Here is a 25834-nt window from a genome sequence, read left to right on the forward strand (position 1 = left end):
GTAGAAGTATTGGGTAATCAGAGCTCCAATGTGCTTTTACAGTAAATAATATAATTTCCAGTAGGCTGAAATGCACAAAACAACACACCTGAGTCATGAGCAACATCAAAATGACTGTATCTAATACTGCACAGGCCCGACTGCCTGCAATATGAACCCTTCTGTCTAGACAGCCATTACCCGCCTGCACCTAAAACAGAGGAATCAATACCATCGCAGGGAGTCATAATGGCCCAATTACTGTTTGTAGGTTTGTCAATGCCACGTCTCTGAGGACGCCTGCAAAAGGCCACACCAACACAGTGTGTGTTATAATGTGTGTGTGTGTTGGATTGTATATTCCAGGCTGCACCACTGTGACATTTAAGAGAAACAGGTGACCGCGCTGCAACGTGTTCAGATTTTTTTTTTTTGTGGTTTGAAATTACAGCATTCGGTTTATCGTGCTTGAATTTGTGATGATCTGGGTCGGAAAGTACATTTAAAAGACTATTGTCCATTTTGTGGTATTTGTTCTTTACTGTAGTGTATCCATTTTCTGCTAGTTTGAACTTCTACTCCACTGGGTTCTCGAAATATAATCAACAACGTATTATTGTTATCTATTATCATAGGTTAAGACAATATAGGGGTAAATTAAATCTCTAGAAGCGTAATTATACAGTTAAATGTTTCACTCTGTAGATATGGATCCTCAGCAAATGTTTGTTTTGTGTTGACATAAACAATAATATATATATATATATATATTATTGTTTATGTCAATATAAATCATCCAACTTATATTATTACAATATATATATTCTCTTCCGATTCTTAAAAAACTGCCTACAATTTTCAGTATTTTCCTATTCCAAGATTGACTTGACTTATTGATTTGCTGAGCTCATGCTGAATAAGCAGCTATGACACGCACACACACACACACACACACACACACACACACACACACACACACACACACACACACACACACACACACACACACACACACACACACACACACACACACACACACACACACACACACACACACACACACACACAGATTGTCTTTATAAAACACGTGCTGCTGAGGAACACACCTAGAGTCAGAGACACAGTTCTCCACCCTTGCTATTATAATTCTGTAACATACCAACAACCTTTCTGGAGGTTGATCTAATGGTCGAGTGTTATACTGTAGTTTGATTGTCATTCATTAATACCAGTGTGTAAGTCTCTCTGTGTTTGTGATTTGTTAGTTTCCTGCCCCATCCCTCATCAGGACCTTGTGGTCCTCCACCTCCTCCATCACCTGCCCCTGAAGAATGGCTTCATATGAACTACATAAATCAACAGCCATGAACAGGTATGCAACTCCCAATGAGAAATCTAGTAACTAAATGTGAAATTAATGGAACAAAACAGTAGGTTCACTCTGTGGCGGTGACTGAGAGTAAATAAGTGCATTTGCTTCAGTACAGCTTTGAGGTACTTGTATTCAATTTTTTTACATTTTACAATAAACAACATTTGATACACTTTGTTAAAGACTGAACCAGCCGTCTTAAACCTTTTTAGTTCAAGACAAAAGAAAATGAGGAATGCATCAGGAAATACATGGTGTATTTAGTAATGTACAAGTACCTCGAATTAGCAAAAGTAATTGAGTAAATGTACTTAGTTACATTCCTCCATTGCGAACTAGGTTCTAATTCAGGCTCTTTTTCACATTTCAGATGTCTGTGAGTAGTCCCACCAAATAGAAAGAGAAGTTATTTTCATTTAAATATGTTACCCCTTGCTCAAGGAGGATACATTGATTAGTATGTTAAACTGCTGAATCGGTGCTTTTACTTGGGTAAAGGACCTGAATACTTCCTCCACCGTGTGCTCAGGTATCTCACCTGTATGTGAGTGACAGCAAAGGTCGTGCTGATGTAAAATATCCGCCATGAGTCGCCCTCCCACCCTGCCAGCCTCTCTCTGGAGGTCTGCGTCACGCTGAGCAGGGGGAATTGAAGAGGCAGGCTGTAAGAGGCTTCTTTTTGGGACCATTAGTCAAAGGCGGGGACACTATCAAGGCTTTGATTACAATGGTGGGGAGTATTCCCTCGGGGTCCACTCTTCTTCATTCATATTCTGCTCTTTAAACATCCCATTCATCAATTACCACCACTGCAGCGCCACATGGCCGACATTGTTCATTTAGACTCTCACACACACACACTGGGTGCACACACATTATGCAGAGCGTGCACAAACCCCCAAACATATAAAGTCCATTATCATATACATGCACAGATGCACACTTGCATGCACACAAATGTGATGAATTTCTGCATGGAGCTGCGTATTGTCCTCACACAATGGCGCTGCTGTAGATCTGGTGGAATGTTTCTGTTTGTGTTCACTACGTCTGGATGCTTTTTGACAGTTGTTGGGGGGTAATATGAACAATATGAGGGTGATGTTTTTACACTTTTTAATCCATGTTAGCAACATGACTACTGGGATGAATTACTCACATTTTTGGATAGTTCTCAGACATACAGACATTAATTCTGCCTGGATGATGAAGCCTACTGACTGGTTTTTCCAGACTAATTCACCACCATGAGGTTTACATATTTACATTTTAGTGAAATGTTTATACTATTATATGGATTGCCTTGATAACCTTTTGTATTATTTGGTCAATATTGAAACATTTAGATGATTTCTTTATGATTAAATCACAAATAAAATCAATTTTTGCCGTACATTTGACCACACGCAGGACTCAGGATCCAGGATTTGGTCTCCTGGGTCAAAGTTGTGTGCGTTTGACAAATAGTCTCTCCAACAACAACAAACAAGACCAGTTCATAACCAAGGCAGCAAATACTTTTTTTCCTAGAAATGCTTTCAGTGAAACAAAGCTATTTTTAGGGCACCACTACCAGCACAATGCATGTAATATAACTTTAAAGCTACACTATACTTTTTTTAACGTCTCTATAAGCACAAACAAAACACCCAAACACAGGTATAACAATGTCTTTCTCTTTGTCCTTTTAGTCAATTTCCCTAACAGCCAACTATTTTCCAATGTGAGGGCATGGCATGTAGTGGCAGCTGGCTAATGTCTTTCAGTTGTATGTGTTTAATTTGGAGCACGAGGATACATATGATGCCACATGCTCATTATTTTACCACCAGCCACGTCCACAGAGCAGCTCCGCAGCACTGAGCGCTGCGAGCTCCAGGCAGACAGCTTCAGAGATCATTTGTCAGTTTACAGATCACTAGCTCCTCTAAAAGACACTCCAGGGCCACAACCCCATATCTGGACTGCGGTGGGGGGTTGGGGGAACTGGAGGAAGTAGGGATGTGTGCACAGGAGGAGGCATACTTTCCCATAATGCAGTGCGTTAGAGAAGTTGGGGGGTTTTGCATGTGTGAGGCTGCCAGGCTAGATAAGGGGTTTCAAAGTATGATACTGTGGGACAAAATGGGAACAAGTCATTATGGTAAGATAATCATAATGGACTTCTCTTTATCGCATTTGTATTTTGGGGATAAGCATGCGCCTGGTTTTGGATCTAAAGTTTCCTATAATGAGTTTGGGGGATGTAAACAGGAAGGACTTAGTGAGTTACACTAATAGCTACAACTTGAGCCCTGTTTTTGTAAGCTATATTTGTTTCGTTTTTGGCACCATTTGAAGTATCCTGAATGAGCTGTGAGCAGTTCTATTTGCAGCATATCTACGCATGTATTGACATATATCAGTGGCTTATCTTGATACTCAAGAAAACGTGAAAACATGACGATTTTCAGGCAACTTCTGGAGTTATGAGGAGCATGTTTTTTTTATGACTTTCGTGCAGATAAATGGACATTTATTTCAGATGATTTAATGATAAGGATCTTCTCAGGAAGATAAATGAACATGATAATATGTGTATAATGTTTGTGTGTGTTCAGATTCGACTGAGGCAAACTTGGGCAATCAGATGGCAACGGTTTTGAAGTTGCTTCAATGAGCTTTGTGTCACAGCCACTGAAGCTTTTGACTGTGTTGGTGAGCAGCCAGATCACCAGACCAAACTACAATAACTAACTTCCTGTTGTTTTCAGCTCCGCCTTTCCCCTCACACGGTATATTTTCCTCACCTTTCTCCCTCTGTGCCCCCCTTTCAACTCCCTTACAGCCCCCCTGGGGAAGGGCGCATCACAGTTTGAAAACCCTGCGGCTAGATGGGTAGAGGGTGAGAGACAAACAAAAGGTAGTAGACAAGATACAAGTCATCACTGTTGTGTGGAGTCTGGGTCCAGATGGAGGATAAAACACACCCGAGTTGCTGGCAGCATGAGAAATAATAACAAATACTAACTAACTAACTAATTACAGTCATTTAACCGGGATACGCATAAACTGCATGTACACTGTTCACATTGTGATATATATAGTTTGAGAAACCGGCTCGAGATACACTTTTTGTTATATTCCATGGAATGCTCTTAACATCCCGATAGCAATGAATATCTTAAGTGCTTTGACAAAAAATCCATAAAAAAATGTCATCTGTGGAAGCCGTAGTACTGTAAAAAGCACGACCAATCATTTTAGCCGGCCCGGCTAAAATAACTGGATGGCCTACCTGCCTGTCAGCTTTCCATCTGTGCACAAACTTATCTCGTGCCCTCATTGGTCATGTGCGCGTTCGTGTGTGTTGGAGGAGGGGCTCTGTAAGGAAGTGGCAGATTTTTTCCGGCTGTGTATTTTCAAATTCTAGCACACTCGAGCTGGTTTCTCCAAAATTACCTACCCCACCTTTAATAAAAGACACACCAATGCAAACGTAAACACTGCATGCTGATAAGAAGAAAAAGATAATTCAATGCTACTGCGACTGTTTTGTGCTGGAAAGGTAACGTAAAGTAGGTTTTTAGAGTTTGCTTATCTGAAAAAGGCTACCTGCTGCTACAGACAATTACGCTACGAGGGTTAACTGATACAGTAAAGTTGCAGACGAACATCTAAACACTTGACAGGAATCCATCCAAATGTAACGCAAAAAATGGCAGAAGAAAATCGGCAAAAAATAAATAAATGTAAATTAATGCTTATTTCTATAGGTGAAGAAAACAAGTAAGGACATCAAGATAAATGGGTCGTGGCGCTAATTCTGTTTCATAATAATAGGGTTTATTGCTATTATACTGTTGCAGAAAAAGCAAGGGCAACAAGATTATTTTACTACATTTCTGTAATATTATTGCAATATTTCTAGCATTTTATTTTCAGTATTTTAACTGTTGGAAGGTTGGATGGAAAGGCTTGTGTAATAATGATCTGAAATGTCATCATTATGAGAGACACCTTTCCCTATTGTTCTGATTATTGTTATACAAATATTTAGTATAGCTGCCTCAACACTAGCAAGTTGCCTTTTTTTCTTACTAAAAACCTTATATCCAGGTAAGCTAGCATCACTGTCGTATGACCTCCCTCTTATTTGTTTCTCCGTTTGTCGAGCTATTTTATTATATATATACATTTGATAAAACTGTTGCCATACCATCACCAGATATTTCCCTGCCTCCTGCCGGTTTCTAGCACAGAGACTCAGCCTCTCATCCCGCTGTCTGTCACTGCCTGCCCTTAACCTTTCATCCGCCATGTCCTTCATCTTTTTTTCCCATGGTGCCTCATTGCTGTTTGTTTGCTCTGAGACTTCAGGTGGGTCTGACCCTCAGAGAGTCTCTTTGGAGGTTTCTCTGTGGAGCTGAGATAAGGCTCAGGGTCAGGACTAACTTAGAGTAGCAACACAGAGGCTACCTTTGAAATAGAGTGACTTCATATATATGAAATCTGTTACAGCTATAAAGCCACTGTACGGACACAAATCATAAGCATCTATCATTTATTTGGCTCCTGGCTATACGGTACCTATGATGCAAAAAATGTATATTACAATAAATAATATATAATCTTTGAAATGTCATTCAAATGAACCACATTTATGACTGTATTTGTGGTCAGCATTTTCTCAGCAATAACTGTGCAATATATTTGTATCCTGTTATACCTGTTTGGATATTATTTATGTTATTCTTAGTGCTGGAGTTGACTGTTTATTGCAATCTGAAAATGTCCCCTGGGCCAGCAAATTGACCAGTAAAAATGACATTTAAAGAGGCAACATTTAAAATCAGGACAAGATAAGGCAGGTTAAACATAAAAGTGATTAAACAACAGATTAAATAACAACAACAAAAAGAATAAGCAAACCTGCATGATTTATCATCATGTTGAACAGAAAGAAAAACATTTGAAAAAAATAAAATAATAATAATATTTATTGTATATTAAAGGTGGGGTAGGTAATTTTAGAGAAACCAGCTCGAGTGCGCTAGAATTTGAAAATACACAGCCGGAAAAAATCTGCCACTTCCTTACAGAGCCCCTCCTCCAACACACACGAACACGCACATGACCAATGAGGGCACGAGATAAGTTTGTGCACAGATGGAAGGCTGACAGGCAGGTAGGCCATCCAGTTATTTTAGCCGGGCCGGCTAAAATGATTGGTCGTGCTTTTTACAGCGCCACGGCTTCCACAGATTTTTAATGTATTTATTGTCAAAGCATTTAATATATTCATTGCTATCGGGATGTTAAAGGTGGGGTATGTAATTTATTTCAGAAACACTTTTTGTTATATTCCATGGAATGCTCTTAACATCCTGATAGCAATGAATAAATTAAATGCTTTGACAATAAATACATAATACATTTTCATCTGTGGAAGCCGTAGTACTGTAAAAAGCACGACCAATCATCTGAGTCGGCTCGGCTAAAATAACTGGATGGCCTACCTGCCTGTCAGCCTTCCATCTGTGTACAAACTTATCTCGTGCCCTCATTGGTCATGTGCGCGTTCGTGTGTGTTGGAGGAGGGGCTCTGTAAGGAAGTCTGAAGGAAGAGGCAGATTTTTTCCGGTTGTGTAATTTCAAATTCTAGCGCACTCGAGCTGGTTTCTCCAAAAGGACATACCCCACCTTCAAGAGCATTCCATGTAATATAACAAAAAGTGTTTCTGAAATAAATTACATACCCCACCTTTAATATATATAATATATATATAATATTTATTATATATTAATATTGCATTGAACATATGTTTTGAATGCAAAAAGGCCCAAAAAGATCTGGGATTAAACCATGTAAACAGATTATAGTTTTATCTCACTGTGTTTGTGTGTATAGATAATGATATATATATATTGTTTTATTATAATATCTTTAATGATTATTACTAAAAATTTGAATTACCTGCATCATTTTTCTTGTATTTTAGGTTCATGGCATTTTAAATTCACAAAATAAGAAGTCCAACTCAAAGCTTAGTTTGTGTTATAAACATGATATCATGCATGTGGAAGAGCAGTGTGATTGCAGTGTAAAAGGTAAAGCTAAGCAAAGACAAAATGAATGCTAAGTCTGCCAAAATTAACCATTAGAGAGTTTTAAAGAACACATATGAGACATCCAGGTTTATGTCCACCAGTTTTTTATTTCATGTTTCTGCTCCAGCCTCAGGTTCACGCTGAGGGTCCGATGTTGAGGCTCTGAGGGGGGTTTGAATCTTCATTCTCTTCCACCTGTCACCTTTGACTCTGCCTCTATCCTGCACGTCTCTGACAAGCTGACACCAACGCCTGGTTTCATCTCTGCTCCTTCAGGTAAAGAAACATGCAGATAGTGACACAATACTCCTGATGAACAGAGGGTTATACATGATATCTCATCCTGGGGCAGGACATACATTGTGGACCTCATTTCTCTCATGAGGGTGGAGTGTTACTCAGGTACTACTAGTGGTTCTTGATGTTGAACCTATTCTTGATAGGGTGCGTGGAAAAGGTAGGACCCAAATGCAGTATTAACAAAAAGCGAGCTTTATTTTACAAAAAGCGAGCTTTATTTTACAAAAAGCCGATGACAAAAGAAAACAAGAAACAAACTTAACATTACCAAAACAGGGGAGCACGAGTAAAGAATCCAGGATCAAAAACTTCAAGGACAAACATGGAGCGTGACGTGAAGGGAAGACAAACAATGAAGGCATAGTTCATGGAGGGGGTCTCGGGCAGACGGCCCGGGGGCAAGGCAGAGTTCATGGTGGAGGTCTCGGGCGGACGGCCCGGGGGCAAGGCAGAGTTCATGGTGGGGGTCTCGGGCGGACGGCCCGGGGGCAAGGCAGAGTTCATGGTGGGGGTCTCGGGCGGACGGCCCGGGGGCAAGGCAGAGTTAAAAAAGGAGCGAAGGCCACAGCGGGCGAACTCAGGGGGCCGGGCATGAGGGCGAAGGCAGCGGCTGGAAGAGTCAGGGGGCCGGGCCCGAGGGCGAAGGCAGCGGCTGGGGAACTCAGGAGGCCGGGCACAAGGTCGGGCAAAAAGGCGGCAACGGGACAGCTCCGGAGGGCGGGCAGGAAGGCAACGGGATCGCTCCGGAGGACGGGCACGAAGGCGGTGACGGGATAGCTCCGGAGGGCGACGTACGCCGCAATGGGACCCCTCCAGTGTCAGCTGGATCGCCGGAGCACTGGGATCGAGAGCAGGAGCTGGTGGGACCCCTGGCGGGACAGGTGTAGACGGGACCCTGGACGGAACATGGGCTGGTGTCAGTGGGACCCCCGACGGAGCAAGGGCTGGTGTCGACGGGACCTCCAACATGACAGGACATGGTGTTGGCAGGAAATCTGGCGGAGCAGGTATCGGTGGAACCCCCAACAGGACAAGATATGGTGTTGGCCGGAAACCCGGCGGAGCAGGTATTGGCGGAACCCCCAACAGGACAGGATATGGTGTTGGCAGGAAACCCGGCGGAGCACGTGTCAGCGGAACCCCCAACGACACAGGACATGGAGTTGGCAGGACCCCCGGCGAGACAGGTGACGGCGGGACCCCCAACGGAACAGGACACAGAGTTGGCAGGACCCCCAGCGGAACCCCCAACGGACCAGGACATTGGGTTGGCAGGACCCCCGGCAGAACAGTAGTCGGCGGGACCCCTAACGGGACAGGACATAGAGTTGGCAGGACCCCAGGCGAGACAGGTGTCGGCGGGACCCCCAACAGAACAGGACATGGGGTTGGCAGAACCCCCGACGAAACAGGTGTCGGCTGGACCTCCAACGGTACAGGACATGGAGTTGGCAGGAGCCCCGACGAAACAGGTGTCGGCTGGACCGACAACAGAACAGGACATGGGGTTGGCAGAACCCCCGACGAAACAGGTGTCGGCTGGACCTCCAACGGTACAGGACATGGAGTTGGCAGGACCCCCGACGAAACAGGTGTCGGCTGGACCCCCAACAGAACAGGACATGGGGTTGGCAGAACCCCCGACGAAACAGGTGTCGGCTGGACCTCCAACGGTACAGGACATGGAGTTGGCAGGACCCCCGACGAAACAGGTGTTGGCTGGACCCCCAACGGCACAGGACATGGAGTAGGGACTCGAGTAGGGACTCGAGTAGGGACTAGAGAAGGGACTTGAGAGGGGACTCGAGAGGAGACTCGAGAGGAGACTCGAGAGGTGACTTGAGAAGGAACTTGAGAGGGGACTCGAGAGGAGACTTGAGAGGGGACTTGAAAGGGAACTCGAGAGGAGACTCGAGAGGGAACTTGAGACGGTCGGTACGCCGACAGGACACGGGGGGTTGGCGTCGGCCCGAGAGCCAACAGGACACCGGGGGCTGGTGTCGGCCGGTACGCCGACAGGACACGGGAAGCTGGCGTCGGCCAGAGAGCCAGTACTGGAGCCGAAACTGGAGTCGGGACCATGGCTGCTGGGACCGGAACAGAAGCCGGGACCATGGTTGTGTGGGCCGGTATTAGAACCGGAACCATGGCTGTGTGGGCCGGTACTGGAGCCGGAAACATGGCTGCTGGGACCGGAACTGAAGCCGCGACCATGGTTGTGTGGGCCGGTACTGGAACCGGAACCATGGCTGTGTGGGCCGGTACTGGAGCCGGAACCATGGCTGTATGGGCCGGTTCTGGAGCAGGGACCATGGCTGTATGGGCCGGTTCTGGAGCCGGAACCATGGCTGCTGGGCACGGAACCGGAACACGGAAGCATGGCTGTGTGGGATGGTACTGGAGCACGGTACCATGGCTGTGTGGGCTGGCACTGGAGCACGAGCTGGCCTCCTGACCTTGCGTCTTTTAGAGGTCTTTTGGAGGCTCCGTGGACCTCCAAACGCCAGGCGGGATCCCAAGAAAGGGTCAGAGAATGGAGACTGGCACTCAGGGCTACGAGAAAAAACTCTGAGCAATTCAGGCAACGAGCTCCTCAACCATGGCACGTTGTCCACCTCCATTTGTGCCTTTTTGAGGACAGCCTCTTTGTCCCTTTTAGCCGAGGTTCTACTCCACTCAGCATAATAACACTGAAGAGTGTACTCTAGGGAGATCAAATCCAAGTCAAAATAAAAATCTGCTGGGTCCATAGTTGGTCGGTTCATTCTGATAGGGTGCGTGGAAAAGGTAGGACCCAAATGCAGTATTAACAAAAAGCTAGCTTTATTTTACAAAAAGCCGATGACAAAAGAAAACAAGAAACAAACTTAACATTACCAAAACAGGGGAGCACGAGTAAAGAATCCAGGATCAAAAACTTCAAGGACAAACATGGAGCGTGACGTGAAGGGAAGACAAACAATGAACCGACAGGGGAACACAGGGAAAGACAAAACTAAATACAGAGAGGGGTAATCACGGGACAAGAAACAGCTGGGTAAAGGAGGGAGAAACACAAGGGCAACAGGTGAACACAATGAGACAATCAGACACACCAGGGAAACTAACGACAGGAAGGCACACACAGGAAGTAGGACCAGACAAGACACAAGGGTTGCGTTCGAATACTCCAAAAAAACAGCTCCTAAGTTCTAACCCTATCGTCTATTCGTTGACCTCGGAGTGAAACGTCATGGGGTTAAGGGATAGTGGATAGGAGAATTCAAAAGGATTTAGGAGAAGAGACTGCGGCACTTTAGAGAATCCGACTGCACTTTCACTATCCGACGTGTTTATGATGCGCCAGCAGAGGTCATAAATGTGCGCCTGCTGCTGTGGGGAAACTATGGAAACTACAGTTTTCTATACAGCGGACTACAACATGGATGTTTAATAAGAACGAGGGACTACTGTAAACTCATCTAGAGACTCTGCACCTTGCTCTGATGCTGTTGTTTTATGCTTTATGAACGGGGACAACAGAGAAACATATTCTTCATGACCAAAGTTGAAATTGAAATAAAAAAGGAAAGTGAAACTTATGCTCGTCATCCTCTCCCTCCGGTCCACATTAATACAAATGATCCCAATACGTATGATTGTATGAAAAGATCTTAAAATCAATACAAATGTATTTATTATAAACGTTAGTCCTTAACATCTATCACTGTGTATATCACCATTCAAACATCTTTTAAAAGTTGAACAAACCCCACACAGCTCAGTAAAGACTGTGAAATGTTGACTTTATTTGATCATTTCAGTAAAAACTAACGTTCATATTTCTCTTTTTGATTATAATACTGATGAACGTTCAAAACAAAGCACTTTGGCAACTTACCACATACGTTTTAAAATGCTTAATAAGCACCGTAACTTTCATGATATCATTTCTCGTTCATAATCGGTTGTTTCCGTGAACGGCCGACTGTTGTGTGACGGCAAATGCTGCGGCTGCAAGGCATTGTGGGGCAGCATTTTCTCCTCTCCTTTCGGTTAGGGAGGTCCAGTGGTTCCTAGGCTAAAGGAGGTTATAAAGGAAGTTTGAAACCTCCTTTCCTTTTAATTTAGAGAATTCGAACGGCACTTATCATGGCTGCCACTGAGGGACTTCCGGGTCATTTCACTCCGTTAGGAAGGTTCCTAAGCTAAATGGACTATTCGAATGCAACCAAGGAGGAAAACATGAGACAGTGGGTGTTTCTCAATCGCGAGTAAAGCTGCTGCAGAGCCACTATTTCAAGCATACTACGTCATAGAGTGCCGCCGAAGTACTGTTCCAATCTCCAGCATACTTGGAAATCTACCGAACCCGGCGTATTCCGTTTGGAGAAATATCGAGGCTGCACATGAGTAGACTCCGCGGTCTTAAAATCCCCACAATGCTTTGCGCACGGACCAATTTCCAAAATCTGTGGCGGAAAATGTAAGCCTATCATATGACGCACACCTGCACACTTGCTAGCCTGTTCCACTCTTTGTTTTCCAAATGTCAGGAAGTATTCTTGGCTCGCTTCTGAAGCAAGATGCTCGGCAGACATGTGCTACTAAGCAAGCGTACTCGCGATTGAGAAACACCCAGTGGCCGTTTCTCAATCGCGAGGATATTGGCTTCCAAGCCAATATTTCAAGGATGCTACGTCATCGAGTGCCGCCGAAGGACTGTTCCAATCTCCAGCATACTTGGAATTCCACCGAGGCCGCGTCCTTGGTTTGGGGGAAATTTCGAGGCTGCACATGGGTAGACTTCGCGTCCTTAAAATCCCCACAATGCTTTGCGCATGGACCAATTTCCCCAAATCTGTGGCGGAAGATGTAAGGCGGGGCCTCTCATATGACGCACACCTGCACACTTGCTAGCCTGTTCCACTCTTCGTTTTCCGAATGCCAGGAAGTATTCTTGCCTTGCTTCTGAAGCAAGATGCTCGGCTCGGCTGTGCTACCAAGCCAGCATCCTCGCGATTGAGAAACGGCCAGGGAACACAGAACAGCAAAATAAACCCAAAACTTAACACATAAAACTCAAATCATTACAATTCTCATGCAACTTTCTACTTTTACTATACTTGAATTATTGAACTTTTTACCCCACTACACTTTGTAACATACAAAGAGATTATAAAATGGGATGTTTAGTTGAGTACTGCTGTAAAGTCTTTTTTCAGCAAAAACCTTTTATAGTTCATTATTTGTACATTAGTAAGTTGGGCAACATGTTGCACAAACAAGTTTTTTTCAAACCTATTAGATTTTTTTAATCACATTTCATTTTAAATAACTAATTTTCCCAATTTGTCATTTTCATTTTGTAGAGGTCTGATTTGAATACATTTCATTGACTTTTGTAGGAAATGTTTAAGTCGTTATACAAATACATTTGCCTTGTTTTACATTTTACTTTAGAGTTTGAGTAATTAACCATAACTATGGGCTGTATTATCTGTGTCCGGTGTAGCCTCTTGTCGGTTGTATTCCACACAATCAGACTAGTTAGTGATAGAGCAAAAGCGAAACTCAGTACCTCTGGATGTTAATGGACTGATATTAAAAACATGATTAAAGGTGAATGTTGTCATGCGGACAAACTTAAAGCCTAGTTACACTGATCTTTCTGTAAGGAAATCCACCTAAACGGATAATAACACAGTCAAACCTTAGCACAGCCTTCAAAGACCAAGTTTGAGATGGCAGATAAAGTCTGGTAAAACATTAATTAACTCATCCTCACACTTTAATACAATATAAAGGTAATGGATAGCCTGAGGTGAAATGTAACAAAGCCATGTAAATTAACTTTAATGTATTAATTTTTTCTCTATCGTAAATCTCACGGGGGATTGCATTACACGGTTACGTTGGTTGCTGAAGCGTTATTGCAGGTCGAATGTTATCAACAGGGGCAATTTTGATATTAAATTCAGGCTGCTTCTTTTCATGTGGTAATGGGCCGGAGTGAAATCATCTCTTAACTCAACTGAAAGCTGCGTTTGCGGGCTTGTTGGGAAAGTGAATAAATGGCGACTATTAATTACCTGACAGGCAGGATGTGGAGGACATCGCTCAGGCGTAAGCTCTGGAGGTATTAATTAGTATTTAATTATAAACCCTGGTCATAAATATCAATAAAGGTTTCATATATTTTCACTCGGGAACAGACTAATCTGAAGTGGAAGAATTACTCAGATCTGCAGACGCTGTGGACTTTATATTGTCTGTTTTGGAGTTTTGCTATATGCTGCTGTTTCTGTAAGAAGCGCCAAGTTATTGAATGTATGTAGCGTAATAATGCTTGTTGCATCCGCCATGCTGTCCATTTACGTTTGATTTATTGTCCTTTTATTAAGCATATTTACTCAAGTACTGTACTTAAGTACAATTTGTAGGTACTTGTATTTTATTTGAGTATTTCCATTGTATTCTACTTTGTACTTCTACTCTACTACATTTCAGAGGTAAATAGTGTACTACGTTTATTTAACACCTTTAGTTACTTTACAGATGTGGATTAATGATGTGAATATAATCAACTCTTAAATAAGACCCTGTAGTATACAAAGTCATTCAAACTGGGTGAACCTTTACCAGCTTTGGTAACACTTTAAAGGTCACCTATTATGCAAAATCCACTTTTTCATGTCTTTTATACATCAACATGTGTCCCCTCTGTGTAAAGAGATTCTGAAAGTTTCAGGAAAAAAGATTCTCTCTCTTTTTGTCCTGATCCATTTATATAAAAACCTGTCTGAAAATGAGCTGATCAGATTTTGGCCACTTTATGATGTCATAACAATGTTTTGGCTTGCTTGAGTAACCATTAGCCCAGTGGTGGCGCAGCGCTATTGCAGGGGGGAGAGCGTGAAGCTTGGGAAGAAGTTGTAAACAAACATTGTTTACTCGTAAAATCAATCAAATTGACACATTTTTAACACAACCGGCAGTTAAAAGAAAAGTGGACGAGCCCACGACAAGCCTTTCAGCTATAATGCCAAAATCAACAAAGTATGATGAGGCATATATCTCCCTTGACATCTAACGTGTTCGGTGCGGAGATCTCTCTCTCTCTCTCTCTCTCTCTCTCTCTCTCTCTCTCTCTCTCTCTCTCTCTCTCTCTCTCTCTCTCTCTCTCTCTCTCTCGTCTGTGTGGGGGGGCGGGGCATCTCGCTCACAGACTCGCTGCAGCGCCGTGCACACAGAGATCCGCCGGTGGAGAACATAGCGTTCAAAAGTGACAATCTAATCTACAGAGCTCGATGTGTTCAATGCTCGTTTGCCATAAGTATTTTCGCGGAAACACGAGCAATCAGCTGGCCAAAAGGCATCATATTCATACGGAGAAATGCACCGTTTTCAACTTCCTTAACTCGGAGTTCTGTTGCCCCAATTACGTGCAAGGTGGGAGCATAGGCGGATTTTGCGGGGGGGCAGGGGGGGCATCGCCCCTCCTAGTGGCTGAAATATGTTACAGCATTACTACGTCTAAAACTGTTCCAATACAAATATTTCGTATATCATATTTGAATAAGGTAAGACACTGGTTAATAATATTGTAGCGTGTTCAAGTAACCAAGGGATATAGTAGTTATCAAATAAGTATAAGATGTGCACAGTTATGATACGTTTTACAGTTATGTAATGCACTGTTGTTGGGGGAAGAGACCGCCCCTTCCATATGAGTGTGTGTGTACGGCGGGCATGAGGCGTGCATGACGGGACGAGTTGTGTTCGTATGTGGAAAAGTCATACTCAGTGCGGTGAACGCTGGCTTTATTGCTACTGTATCCGTAGCACCCCACGCAATAGTTGGGACTGTGTACTGACGTCAGTAAAAAAGGTTTTCCCCCCCCAAGCGCAAATGTCAAAGTACTCAGATCAAGTACTTAAGTAAAGGTAGTATACTGCAGGGTAGCTTGAATTGACTTCAGGTGTAACTAAAGTCTGATTTAAGAATTGATTATATTTCACATCATTAATCCAGATCTGTAAAGTAACTAAAGGTATTAAATACATGTAGTAAAATTACATCATTTACCTCTGAACTGTAGTGGAGCAGAATTACAAAGAAGCAAAAGGAAATACTTAAGTACCTCAATATAAGTACAGTACTTGAATAAATCTACTTACTACTGTGCTAGCAGCCCATAATCCACACTATACATACAATGAATCAATGTGAATTCTGTTTCTAATTTGTTTAGTTTTTCCCCTAAAACATAACAAAATAACCTACTGTTAAAGAACCGGATCGATAAGCAGTACTTGTAATTGTTTCAATTACGCCTCGTGGCACAGGATTATCTGCCAATACAAGCACTTTGGTTCATGTTCAATCCATAATAATATATCAAATTATAGTTGGATCTTTTTGTCTTGTTAGCAGAGAAAATGTAATGTTTGTACAACTATATACAATTAATTCTACCAATCTCGGTGGGAACCGGATTAGGGGGGGCTCGGAAATATTTCCAATTACACAAGGGGGGCCTGACTGAAAAAGATTGGGAACTACTGCATTAACCAATAACCAACCAAGATAACCCCCCCCTCCCCCCCACCTTATCACCTGAATCTCCTCCTAGAGCACCATTGTGCATTCTTTTTAACCAAATCTCTCTCAGAGGGGCGTGGGGAGGGGCTCCTTATTTTCATCTAAAGTAACAGACAGAGAATCAGCACTTTTGAAACAGGGCTGAAACAGAGGGGATTATGGGATGCTGCAATGATCTGTTTGGTGTTTGGAGCCAAACACTTCAGAGACATGTTTTGTATATATCTGAGACCTATAATATATTGATGAAAAACAGTACAATAGGGGACCTTTAATGCATCAATAATTATAAAACATATCATATATATTATTCTGATATGCGCTAATCTTCATGATAAGTACTTTTACTTTTGGTACTTTAAAGGTGGGGTAGGTACATTTGAGAAACCGGCTCGAGATACACTTTTTGTTATATTCCATGGAATGCTCTTAACATCCCGATAGCAATGAATATCTTAAGTGCTTTGACGAAAAATCCATTAAAAAATGTCATCTGTGGAAGCCGTAATACTGTAAAAAGCACGACCAATCATTTTAGCCGGCCCGGCTAAAATAACTGGATGGCCTACCTGCCTGTCAGCCTTCCATCTCTGCACAAACTTATCTCGTGCCCTCATTGGTCATGTGCGCGTTCGTGTGTGTTGGAGGAGGGGCTCTGTAAGGAAGTGGCAGATTTTTTCCGGCTGTGTATTTTCAAATTCTAGCGCACTCGAGCTGGTTTCTCCAAAATTACCTACCCCACCTTTAAGTATATTTTGATGCTAATACTTTTGTACTTTCACTTGTAACATAATTCCTACATTCTGGTACTTCTCTACTTTTGCTCAAGTACAAGATCTCAGTACTTCTTCCACCTCTGCGTTCTTAACTTTTTTCTCTTTTCTTGTTAATTCTTGTGCAGCAGAGGAAGGCAGTTACATGTGTTGGATTATCAGTTGTATGCACGGGCTGCCAATGTCCCTCTATAGAAAGATAATGTGTTGTAGTTGGTGGCTCTGTGGCGTGAGGCTGTTCCTCGAGTGTGGGTGTTGACATTCATTTCAGATTTATTTTGAAGCCTAAAAATATTGATATCCAAGAGCATTTATAAAAGTTCTCTTACTTTGAACTGTTCCCATCCCTGTTAAGAAGTAACAGCTGACAGCTTTTATTTTGTATTTGAACTTACTCGACCACACTTGGTTGTTAACAAAGCATTTATTTATTTATATAGAATAATTCAACAACAAGGCAATTCAAAGTGCTTTGCTAACAACATTAAGACATAGTGCAAATTGATTACATCTTAAAAACAATTAAATACACATAACATAGTAATTAAAAAGTCAACAGAATAAAATAAAAACAAGCTATTATAGAATAAGACTGGTAAAAATAACAATAAACTATTGACAGTGCTGTGTTAGATATGAAAAGGAAATTGATTTGTTAAAAGAAAAAGAAAATAGCAAATATTTCAACCACAATCCCATCCAGATGTTTTTAAATCCTGGCTCACATTGGAAAAGGCTCCCAGTGAGGAGATGGTACTTACTGCTAAAGAGCTTCACTATCAGCTCCACTTGTTAATGCCAATCAACAGGCGGAGAGGCCGCTCTGTTGCTAGGAGACTGGAGGATGTGTTCGAGGCTCTGATGTGTCCGTCATCACCGGCCGCTGGAGTGACTTGAATTAAACCGTTTCTTGAATTAAAATAGCGATCAAACTTTAGCATGGTGATGTTGCAGTTACATAGAGCAGAGAGACGAAACATGGCTCTTCAAACAAGTGAAGAAACGGCCTTACAACAAGAGAAAAGATCTTACCATAATTACACATTTAATTGAGATGGAAATCCAGCGGAATAATGAGTTGAATTAAGCTGCTGGTTCACCAGGGTCTCTCTTCCTGTGCTTCAGTAAAAAAGCGTTTTATTGTGAAGAGGTGGCCTTTCAGGAAACACCTAATTGCTATTGGCTGTTTCGTGTCGCGGTGACATTTATGAAAACTTTATGGACAGCTTGTGACATTTTGGATTCCCTTTTAAAGCTGTGAATATGACGCTTTTCTACTTTATGGGCCACAGGACTTTAAAATGAAAACAACAACAGGTCTGGTTGGCTGAGATGAAAGAGCGACGAGAGAAAAGAGAGTGGCAGTGATTTCATCCTGCGACGAAAGGTCATAAATATAATACATTTTGATGGAGACAAAGGCCTTTTCACAGGTAATTGAAATGATAAACGGATGTTCAGACTCTAGCAGAAGTTTGTCTAATGTTTAATTAGAACAGAATTTATTGAAATGACAAAACTTTGATGGTTAACGCTTCAACACTATGATCAAACAAATAGCAGATGGTAAAGAGCTTCCAAACACAGTCAAATACTGAAATGAACTATGTTAAGAACTATTTATGTGAAGGGCTATTGTAAAAACGATATATTAAAAAATGCATATGTTAATTACCAATATAAATATACAAATTTAAAAAATGAGAAGTTAGTGCAGTCATGTGCGGTGTCGACATTTAAAAGTGTAAGTGAGCTGTGCAGTTGTTAAAGTGGTAGTATTGTGCAGATTTATTAATAATAAAAAAAATGTATTTATATAGCACTCTTTTAAACAGAGCTACAAAGTGCTTTACATAGAAGCAGACCACATTTAAATACAAAGAATGAAAATAACGTAAAACCTTATTAACAACAGCAAAAAGAGTAAACAAGCCTCATAAAACACAGCGTAAAACAAACAGAACTAATCAAACATAAATAAAATCACGTAAAAGCACTTCTTAAAGGGTTTTCTAATAAGTGATTTTAAAGAGCAGACAGTTTGCAGCCCCGATCTCCTCAGGCAGATCATTCCAACGTCCATTTCCAAAGAAATATGTAAAACAGTGTCTTTGATGATAATGAAGAAGAAGGGAATCACACAAAATGGCCTCCAAACATCTCCCTCATGATATCCCACCATAACATTTCTGCATGTGTGTGTCGTGTCACCAGTGCCAGACTCCCAATCTAATTACATAATTTGGCGTGACAGTCATGGTGCATTAAATAAATGGGATTGAGGGAACACCGCTCCAACAAGGATTAGAAGAAGAGCTCCTGAAACCATAACATATACTGCTGATGTCACAAAGAAACGAAATCACATGCAAATATTGTTCTTGGTCAACTAATGTGGCTGCACAAACAGCGTCTGTAAACACATGTTAAGCTTTGTATTTCTCTTTAAATAGCTGTAATCTGACTGCAGATCTGGAGTTTGGGGCGACTTGTGTTGTGGGGCAGGTGGACGTCTCCTGCCTGCAGTCACCCCACTGAGCCTTCATTTGCATACAAGATCAGATTATCATTACATTATGTATTCCAAGGACAAGCTGCGCGTGATGGATGATTGGTGCAGTCGAGTAATCTCCACCAAGGTGCTTTGTCCAACCTCCTCTTTCTGCCTCAGAAAAAACAGAGACTGAGAAGAAGCCCGGGGGAGCATGATGAACCGCCCTGCTGCTCCAGGGTCAGAACATCTCAAATATGGCACTATTTTTAATTAAATTATCTGACAGTGTCCATGTTTGTAGTTTTTTCATACTTATAAAAAACTGTTGATCCTGGAAAGAAGGTTTCAAATCAACTTCTCCTGAAGATAACATCATATACCTTTTGTTCAAATGTAAGATGCACTCATTGTATGGTTTATATATAAGCCTATTACATACTCTACTGGAAAAGTACACATAGTAGATTTACACTTTTATAGTTGTACTATCCTTAAAGTATTTTTCATATTTTATTATAAATGACAAATGGTAGGAACGACAACATAACAAACGGGGAAGCACACACAAAAAGAAAAAGAAGAATACAACAAATTAAAATAAAGATAGAACATTCTGGAAGATCATTTTTGTTTTGGCGGAGTTTATTTACAATAAGATAAAATTAAATAACACCAGAGTTGATTTTTAATGTGGAGGGTCAAGTTAAAACTGCAACTATAGATATACATAGTAAACAATATCTCTCACTAAAAGGCAAGACAATACAACTCAATAAAGGCTCTATAAACCAACACAATTAAACTATGAAGTGTGCTTATCTTTGATATTTCAGCTTTGTATCTTCGCCCACTAAATAAGAGTTGTATGGAAGTAGGAAAACTTCACCTAGAACAATTCTTCAATACAATACTAACAAATCATGAAAATCAACTCTCAGATATTTAAACTCTGACATCTGACACCATGAGAGACACCATCTGTGCCGCTCTCAGAGAGATGAACGACTCGCTGGCTTCAGGAACACGGCAGCAGCAGGAGAGGAACAACAGGTCGGTCCACGCAGGAAATGTGTGATAACATTTATCTACAGAAATAAAGCTCTCTGGTTACAGGATGTGTTCGGATTGATGTAGAAACAAAGTAGCGATGGCATGGAGTGTTTAATGCGCAGAGATACAACATGACAAGTGAGTGATTGATTTGGACAATGCGCTGGGAGTTTGTGTTGTAATAGTGTTAGAATAATGACAGATATTCAAGCATAATTCCACATATTTATACAAGCCCCCTGGTGTGTAATGATTCTTATTTTGTGGCTGAATAAATATTCAAGTCCTCATCTAAAGTCAAATTATGTCTGGCATCTCCAGATAATACATTATTAAGAAGACAAAATAGATACAATATGTTATCCCCAGAGCTGAAATGTTGGTGTTGCAGACGCACAAGGACAGACATTCTATAAGAAGTTTATCAAATAAAGACCGAAACAACCTATTTTAGTATGTGGTAATTTACTTGTTATTTTACCATCAGATCAATGATTGTAATATTGAATAAATATTAAGTAAAGTATACAATATGTATAATGATTTAATATTGATATAGGTTGAATACACATTTTCAAATGATGAGAAATCATGCCATTTACTTACTTTACTGTTTTAACATACATCAGCGGTTGTTTTATTTTTTGTTTCCTCAGAAAACGTCCTTTTTCGGAGAGCTTCCTGCCGTTAAAAGGCCACTGACAACAGACAGGAAGTGGGATAAGGTAAGCTTCAAATTCCCAAATGATCTTAGCAGGAAGTAAAAGCAGCACTAAGAGGAATTATGACTTCCTGTTCTCGGGCATTAATCAGTAAGTCACTACGACGGTTCACCCTTAGATAAACATCTGTGTCCACTTCCTGCTGCTCGACAAATACATAAATACAACCTTTGTAGATTAAATACTTTGATCAGATAGTAACAATAACAAGTGTGAAGTATATATCACTGCATGCATTCAAGTCTTTATAGAAAGTATTATCAGCAACTGTGTTTTTTCTGACATTTTCGACTCTACTATAACTTTTTTTTCGACATACTACACTATGTAATTTTATCCTGATATGTTCGACACACGATACTATGACTTTATTCCGACATATTATACTATGTTGTTTTTTAGGAAATTTTCGACATACTATACTATGACTTTATTCTGACATATTATACTATGTTGTTTATTTGTTCGACATTAATTTCTATAATTATTTTACCACATACTATACTATGACTTTTTCGACATGTTTTTTCAGATTTTTTGCGATAAACTATTCAGACTTTTTTTCCACCTACTATAACTATGTTGTTTTTCTGATATATTTCTTCATACTATACTGTGACTGTTTTTGCGACATACGATACTATGTTTTTTTTTCTTCTGGTATTTTAAATATTTTCAACGTCCTATACTATGTCCTTTTTAAATATATTTTCAACGTCCTATACTATGTCATTTTTTAATACTGTACTAAGACTTATTTTCGATAATATAATACTATATGTTTCTAATATTTATGCTATGTCCTTTTTTCTGATATCTTCGACATACTATACCATGTGGTTTTTCTGATATTTGTTATTTTCGACATACAATACTATGTTTTCTTTCTGGTATTTTCGACATATTATACTATGTGGTTTTTCTGAAATGTTAAACATACATTTTAAACTAATTTGTTTTTTCAGATATTTCCAAAGTACTAAACTATGTGTTATTATTCGGATAAATGCGACATGACATTTCTCAACACATTATACTTGTTTTTTTATGATATTTTCATATACCTATATATAGCTTATAAAATAAGAACACAAAGACTTCATCCTCTCAAAAAACGTATTTAATCAAAACATAATGTTGATTCATTAACAAGTTTATAAAACAGTGATTTAGTTACATAAATAAATTGATCAGTGTATCAAATCTTAGTTTCAACTTCATGAGCATGTTGACATGGTTGTACAATCATTTACCTACCGCAATAAATAAAAAGAGAGCATATTTCTAAACAAAAAGGGGCTACAAACGAGACAACACTGAAAGGACAGATGGAGCTTTTAAAGCACAGAATACAGTTCAGCTAAAACAAATTATAGACACTAAAAAAAAGGTTGTAACCAGTTGTATTGGCGTATGAGAAAGGTTTGGTAGTTAAAACTACCATTTGGTTATTTTAAAGCATTAAGACAAGGCAAGAAAGAAGGCTGTTTTCGTTTGAGGAATTCTAGAGATAAATGAAATCAAAGAGGAGGAAAAATAAAGAGGTGAAACAGTCAAGAACGACAGTAAAGAGCAACTTTCTGTCCTGCATAAAGTCGGGATGTCAGAAGAAGAGGCGCAGACATAAAACAGCTTTTTGTGACTGAATCACTGCAGAAGAAAAACATGAAGGCAGATTTCACTTGAACATGGCAGCTGTGTGTTGTCGCTGCTCTGCCTCCACAGTGGTCTCTTTCTGTGGCCTCCTACAATACTCAATACACGTCTGTGTTCAGGAGAATACGCACTTTGCATGTCCACTTCCTGTCTTGGTTTCTGCAGCTCATTACATGTCTGCAGAGCCAAAAAGCAGCCTGTCATGTACTTCTGTTTTAAATTGTCCCCTGATGCGATGCAAGGCGAACATTTTTGAATTCCTTCTGATATGTTTTTGTTGTTTGTTTTCAAAAACCAAAAAGTACTGCAGCTTCAAGTATTGTGCCTTACATAGAATATTCTGTCATAAATTAGTTAACATATACATTTTTATTCAATATTCAGACATATACTTTCATATATACAGGACAATAAAATGCTTTTGTTCTCTTTCTGTTTTTTTAGTCTTTTTTTTTTTTCAAAGAGAAATCCCTGAGAATATATGTTTGACAGTTTCCACAAGACAGCTTGTTTTTTGTGTTTCTGTGACGGTAAAATAAGCATACTGAATGTTTGAGACAACACTGCAAAGCCAAAACAATCAGCCTTAAGATGAAAACTAAATTGAATCCAGTCAAATGAACTCTGATTTCGATTTTTTCTTTCTCTTCACCGATAAGATGGCCGATGACTCGGAGGAGGAGCCAGTAAAGCTGGATCCTTTTCATAAGAGGTACTTGTCACTTCAGATGGAGTTTCTCCATTTGGTTTAAAGCCATTTGTCTTTTTCTTTGAGGCTGTTGAACGTTAGCTGAGGAAAGTAGGAGGAGTGCAAGGTGGACATTTTGCCACTGGACAATACAGTATAATATACTCAGTGTAAAACTCTTACTCTCTCGCTTTCATACATATATAAAGGGAAACACACAAACTTCCATGAATTGACTCCTTCTGCAAACGTAATGGTTTTATACACATTAATACCAGCTGTTGCTTTTATGGTTTACAGTGTTTTTTATCTTCAATTCCAAACTTGTCATTTTAAGGAGAAAATGAGCCCTAAAACACATTTTTATATCTTATTCCCATTCTCCGGGGATGTCCAGTGCTCCTGCTTGGTACGACTCGCAATGAAAAGGAATATTCCTTGGGATTGAATGGGACCTTTTCCACATCACAATCACCTTCAGGAAATTGTGTTCATTATCACATTTGACCCCGCAGTGCCAAATCCTGGGAATAAGATTTGCATGAATGTTGTTTTTAGGAGGATTTTCACTTCAAGTTAGAAAGGATGTAAAAAAAAATGTTGGTCGTTTGATCAACCAAATCTCTCTCGAACGAGCATCATGAGTTTCTTCTTGCCCTTGTAAATCTGTTTCAGGTTGTCTATGAACTGTGTGAACTGGATGTGTCCGTCGTGCGCCATCAGGAACGTTTCTCTGGCTTTACTGAGGAACTCGATGAACTCGCTGTAGTGGCGTGGGCTGATGTGTGTCAGCCGAGAGTGCGTGGTGTTGATGTAGGCCCCGATCGTGGCGTCCAGCAGCTGCCTGAGCGGAGCCTTATCCAGAGGCATCAGCTTTCCAGAGTTCCTGCGACTGTGCAGCGAGACAATGCCCGGCGTCGTTAACGTACACCGCCGCAAAATGTCTGACAAAACGGTGGCGCACTTCACGCTCTTCACCACCAGGGGGATGACGGATGCCAGTTCATTTTTCCCCAAGGAGTGGCTGAGCGCACAAGCCCAGAGCACGTCGTTGATGGCCGGGTGTGTGTCTTGGTTGTAGCTGAGATTCAGGTGAGTCATGGCTAACGTTGCTAGTTTGTATGCCCTCATAGGATAGCCGCGGTGCTCCATGTAGCGCGCTATCGTAAACAGCTGTGTGTAGTTCATTCCCGTGGAGGCTGCGTCCAGTACAATCTGATAGGCTGTCTCGAAGGCAATGTGGTCCTTCTCGCAGAGTGTGAGGGCCGACAGGGCACAGTTTTGGGGGTCCTTCATGGCACACTGCAGGGCCAGGGTTCGGGCGGAGTTGGCGAGGTTCTCCTGCTGATGGCTGTCCAGATGCAGGCGGACGATGGTGCTGTTGGACATGACGGTGCTCGCCACGACGCTGGTGGCTTCGGTGGGGGTGAAGAGGGTGAACCAGCTCTGCATGATGCTGTCCAGCGCAAACACACCTAGACAGAGGGGTAAAGAAATGTCAGTTAAATAATAAAGACCTGGCGGAAAATGTTTATAAAGTTAATGTTGGTGTTCCCCAGGGTCCAATCATAGGTCCTCCTACATTTCATATATAGGTCCTTTTAATTTTTTTACTGTTTTCTCTATACATGATCACTTTTTTCCCTGTACTTGTGACAGTACCCTGGTGAAATATATTGTTGGGAGTCCTTGAAGGATAAATCGGTTGACATTTTGGATGTTTCTATTGTCAACAAATCTCATTTAAAAAACAAATCGGTTTTTTTCTGATATTTTCGAAATGTTTTTTTTTGTTTTTTTTAATGTATGTCCTCTGTTGTCTAAAAGACAAGCTGGAGAACTGCAAATGTAAGCTGTTGGTTTTGGTTATTTTTATGGAATTTGTTGACTAAAAGCTAAATGGTCATCAACCTAATCCATCAAATCCAGCAGTCTAGATCATATCAAATGCATTGCGCATTTTAAAAAGCCAATGAATGCGAAAGTACATTCATACTACCAAAAGACGTATTCTTTTTTGAATAATTTTTATCGTATCTTATTATTTTTAACCATAACAACTATTAGATTGACTGATGCAAGAATCACAACAGCGAATTTATATTGAAATAAATGTCCGAAGTAGT

At 40.9% G+C, this 25834-nt stretch overlaps 1 protein-coding gene and 2 long non-coding RNA genes across 5 annotated transcripts in view; 1 reads left to right on the forward strand and 2 right to left on the reverse strand.

The window, feature by feature from the left end:
• The first annotated feature begins 1257 nt into the window (after window positions 1–1257).
• LOC117476836 lies at window positions 1258–19781 on the forward strand. The gene is made up of 3 exons (XR_004555288.1): window positions 1258–1351; window positions 18391–18531; window positions 19687–19781. It is a non-coding gene; the product is annotated as an uncharacterized LOC117476836 (long non-coding RNA).
• LOC117476834 lies at window positions 7529–8098 on the reverse strand. Of its 2 annotated transcripts, none has more exons than XR_004555286.1 (2): window positions 8010–8098; window positions 7529–7711 (listed from the first exon to the last, which is right to left on the reverse strand). It is a non-coding gene; the product is annotated as an uncharacterized LOC117476834 (long non-coding RNA). The 2 variants fall into 2 exon arrangements; XR_004555287.1 differs by having other exon boundaries at window positions 7529–7705; window positions 8010–8092.
• A 3589-nt stretch (window positions 19782–23370) lies between the features above and the next one.
• zswim6 (zinc finger, SWIM-type containing 6) overlaps window positions 23371–25834 on the reverse strand; it is a 39114-nt gene continuing 36650 nt past the window's right edge. For both annotated transcript variants that reach the window (XM_034123203.1, XM_034123202.1), the window contains exon 14: window positions 23371–25183. In XM_034123203.1, the coding sequence (XP_033979094.1) occupies window positions 24321–25183 (863 nt within the window). In that variant the 3' untranslated portion in view covers window positions 23371–24320. The remainder of the gene's footprint in view (window positions 25184–25834) is intronic.

This window comes from Trematomus bernacchii, unplaced genomic scaffold (genome assembly GCF_902827165.1).
Source record: "Trematomus bernacchii unplaced genomic scaffold, fTreBer1.1, whole genome shotgun sequence".
Taxonomy (NCBI): domain Eukaryota; kingdom Metazoa; phylum Chordata; class Actinopteri; order Perciformes; family Nototheniidae; genus Trematomus; species Trematomus bernacchii.